This window comes from Papaver somniferum, chromosome 3, assembly GCF_003573695.1.
Source record: "Papaver somniferum cultivar HN1 chromosome 3, ASM357369v1, whole genome shotgun sequence".
In the NCBI taxonomy this organism is placed as follows: Eukaryota; Viridiplantae; Streptophyta; class Magnoliopsida; order Ranunculales; family Papaveraceae; genus Papaver; species Papaver somniferum.
The window spans coordinates 200,074,430-200,078,201 of NC_039360.1; the positions used below are offsets into that span (position 1 = coordinate 200,074,430).

The following is a 3,772-nucleotide window of genomic DNA, read 5'->3' on the forward strand; positions in this document are numbered from 1 at the left end:
ACATCTGAGTGCAGAGAAGGTTGTGTGTGAGGGTCTACTACAAGCTTTAATTTGGCATAGGAATTAGGAATCCAATCCATTTGTTTTGAGCTTGATGCAAGGATAATAGACGCAGTTAATAAATATTACAAGATTACAGCTTGGGAAAACTAAGCATTAATCTTAGATATCATTACTAGATTTAAAAAACAACTCTTGTGGACATGTAAGTTCATCAAGAGAGAATGTAATAAGCCTGCAGATAAATTAGCAAGGCATGCTAGAGTTTTTAAAGTTTCGAAATGTTAGATTAATCATCCTCCAAGCTTTATTACTAATGCAATAATGGAGGATGCAAACATTATTAGAGGTTTTCTTGATTAATAATAATTCTTATTTGCATCAGAAGAAGAAGAAAAAAAAAGGTTGTTTTATCCCCTACTACTTATTGGCGACGAATGCATAATACAAACAACTCCTGTTGGTGTGTTCAGGGTTCCAAGAGGTTTAAAAATGAACAACACTGATAACAGAGGAAGTGTGGGCGAATGAAATCGAATTCGTTACTACACACGCAAAGCTCCCATATATATGAATAGGAAACTGGAAATTAGGTCAGGTGTTTATTAGGTTGATGAGATTACAAAGAGATTTCATCAAGCAAGGTTCATGCTGATACAGATGCACTTATTATGTTGTGATTTTGCGACAACTCTCGAGAATTTATGGGTTGATTTTCTTTGAATCCCAGCATTTCCCTCCATCGTCATTATTTTTAATAGTGAATGCCAGCCTCTCATTGCTCTTCAAATTCAAGTAATCCACCTGTTCAGTACAAACACTGAGTTATGAAAGAAAGAGGTCATGCGATAGAACGAGAACAAGAACATGAACAAGAATACCTTCAAGATATAGAAGTCAATAATCTTCAGAAAAAAAACCTTCTGTTTGATGTAATGGTAATGTAATGTCTACAACAGTGAAACTACAATATGTATTCATAATATCAAAAGCAACTACAGAGCTATAAAAAATAACTGAAACAAATCGCTGTATAAGGTATATGGATACTATAGCAAATCTACGAAATCAAATAGGTCTCATCGATTAGATTTCAGAATCCAATAAGAATGACAGGCTCTCATCGCAATCCTTGATCATCTAACATACACATACTAGGTAGCAGGCAGAAACCCCGACAGAGGGATGTATAAAACCGAAAAGATTGAGAACCCCTTCGGAATTGAACTCTACCAGTAGTGACCTCTTCATTAGTTTTGAAAGATTATGATACAGAGCTATTACTTTTTCTTAAGTTTCTTTTGCATTAAAGTATCGCCCACAATTCTTGGAGTAGTTATCCCGTTGCTTACTCCAAGCCTACGTATTTTGATGTTTACAATTTTGAATCTAACAGAGTATAACAAGATTAAGCCATTAGGCTCATTACAAATATAAAATTTCTTAGTATAGTAGATTAATGGAACGCTTGAAAGATGTGTCCTACGAAACACTAGCTCTATTTTTCAAGTGGTTGTGGGAGGCTAGCTAAAGACAACTCTATCAATTAAGAAAGATCTGAAGCATCATATACCTGGTCTGGGTTCACAATCAAAAGACAAAAGGCCACAACCGGGCCAGCAGATGGATCTAAAGAAAGCTCCTGGTTTGGTTCTTCAAGTATACAGGGAAGACCAGGGATAGGCCCCAAGTACTGCTGTCTTGATCTCGGAGAACTAGCAAACCATGCTTTCTCTCTTTGCTGCAAGGTGCATTTTGACAACATGAGAGCGCAGTAAAAAAAAAATCAGGTGCACAAAAAGAAACATTAAGAAGACAAAAATAAACACAAGGGTCAAGTTCTGAATACATGATACTAAAAGAACAATTTGATATGTACAATGCAGTTTGCAAGATTTTCAATAGAACGGCTTCACAGAGGCATTCCAAAACTTACATCTGCCTGTTCAAGCAGTTGGAAAAAATTATAACATCCGCACTTCTATGAAAATGTTCGGATCCTAAGCTCTACATACATCTTTATAAAATTCAAAATATCAAGCACATTTTTCTTTTCTCTTTTATTTGAACACTAAATATGTTATCAGAATATAAATTGCAACATATCGTTATACAATTGCAGTTTTAGAGCATTTTTTTTCACATGCTGCACTTAATAGTCAGATTCTTCACTTCACAGCAGACATTGCACGGTCTCTAACAAATGCATGATAAGCATGAAACAAATGAAGTTCCATCCACTTGTTTATAATACCCGTGGGAGGGCTTTATGTAGCTTACTATTAAAACCTCGGGCATGAGATTTTGAAACAGGACTAATGTCCAATTAAGGGTTCGTTTTGTTGAGAAGTGATATCCAAGAAAATGAAGTGGTGTTTGAAAATAAGTGTTTTGGTTCTTATGTTTAAGAAGAAGCAATCACATAAATACAGCGTAACAAAACTTGAAGTGTCAACTAATCATACAAAACACATATAGACAGAAAGGTTGAATTTACAGCATCTACTAGACCTCAAGAAATATTCATATCCCCAGCTTCCACACTGGACAATGGAAACTACATTAGATTAAAAAAGCATCGAACTAGAAGTAGCCAAGTTTGCAAGGAGATAGACTCATACTTGGGCTTATTAGTAAAAGTTGGTGTACTCACCTTTACAGGAAAAACAATTAGATTAAAATATAAGAAATTCTTACCAGAAGCTTCATTTGGTCACGGCTAGACCCATCGATTACATCAATTGATCCACTTATCCTATACTGCTCCCAGGAATCAGTGAAGTACCAACAAATCTAAACCAACCGCACATAACATTAGGGCACAATCATCTAGGAACAATTCAGACAACCCCAATATTTTATTTATTAAAAAATTACAATTCAAGTACTCCGTCCGTTCTTTTTTAATAGGCTGATTTTGTTTTTAGAGAATTGGGCAATTACCTCTCCAAACGGAAAACGCTTAATTTCCACAATTTAGTATAATTTACACAGGTTTTCTCAATAAGGAAAAAGCAGAGGACCTTACAACTTCTGCAATCTGTGTTGATTAGTATTTTATTTGAATCCTCCTCGAATCCTCTGATAAACCCCAAAAACCATATAAATCATAGTGGAGAAAAAAAAAACAGAAGCAGTGACTAAAATCAAAAAATTACCTGCAAACAACAGTACGATTTGAAGGTCTTCCATTTAACCCAATTGTTGCCTGAAAAAGAATTGGGAAATCAGAAATACTATACAATTCAGAGCTGGAAGAAAAACAAGGTTCCTTTAAAATAAAACAAGAAATATATCAGAAAATATGATGAGAGACGAAAGACCAGCTGAAAGTAGGTAGAATGTTTGAGGCTTGCATTGGATTCCAGTGAGTTTAGAAGGAACTGCTTCCATGGTGCCAACGGGACAGCCATTCTTTTCCGTTTCTTTTCAAACACACTCTCTCTCTCTCGGACAATGGAGTGAAAGGGTGTCTTAACATTTCGGTTCAGTTATTTCGCTGACTCGTGTTCTGAATCTAATTTGGAGTTTGAGTTTGCCCAGTGATTTCAGTTAGGCAGGCAAAGAGTCGGATCTAACAAAAACCCAAAAACAAACTGGTGCCGTTACGAGGTGGTCGGGCCACATACTTCAACTATGTGGCCTATCTTTATATGATGACACGTTTTATAAAGTAGATTTTTTTTCTCCAAAACAGTTTTATTACCTAAGTTTTGTCTTAATTTTTAATTTTTTCTCAAAAAAATAAAGCATTTACAGGGATTTAGAGAGA

The 3,772-nt window shown here is 35.4% G+C and overlaps 1 protein-coding gene across 3 annotated transcripts; it reads right to left on the reverse strand.

The window, feature by feature from the left end:
- Window positions 1–395: 395 nt before the first annotated feature.
- Window positions 396–3,492, reverse strand: LOC113358408 (pyridoxine/pyridoxamine 5'-phosphate oxidase 2-like). 3 transcript variants are annotated; one of them, XM_026601972.1, is made up of 7 exons: window positions 3,324–3,488; window positions 3,159–3,208; window positions 3,026–3,081; window positions 2,944–2,978; window positions 2,698–2,793; window positions 1,574–1,741; window positions 396–804 (listed from the first exon to the last, which is right to left on the reverse strand). In XM_026601972.1, exons 1-7 carry the CDS (start codon window positions 3,411–3,413, stop codon window positions 703–705), a joined length of 597 nt encoding a protein of 198 aa, XP_026457757.1. In that variant the 5' UTR covers window positions 3,414–3,488; the 3' UTR covers window positions 396–702. The 3 variants fall into 3 exon arrangements, with proteins under 3 accessions (XP_026457757.1, XP_026457756.1, XP_026457755.1); XM_026601971.1 differs by lacking the exon at window positions 2,944–2,978 and having other exon boundaries at window positions 3,024–3,081; window positions 3,357–3,492; XM_026601970.1 differs by lacking the exon at window positions 2,944–2,978 and having other exon boundaries at window positions 3,024–3,081; window positions 3,324–3,481.
- Window positions 3,493–3,772: the final 280 nt, after the last annotated feature.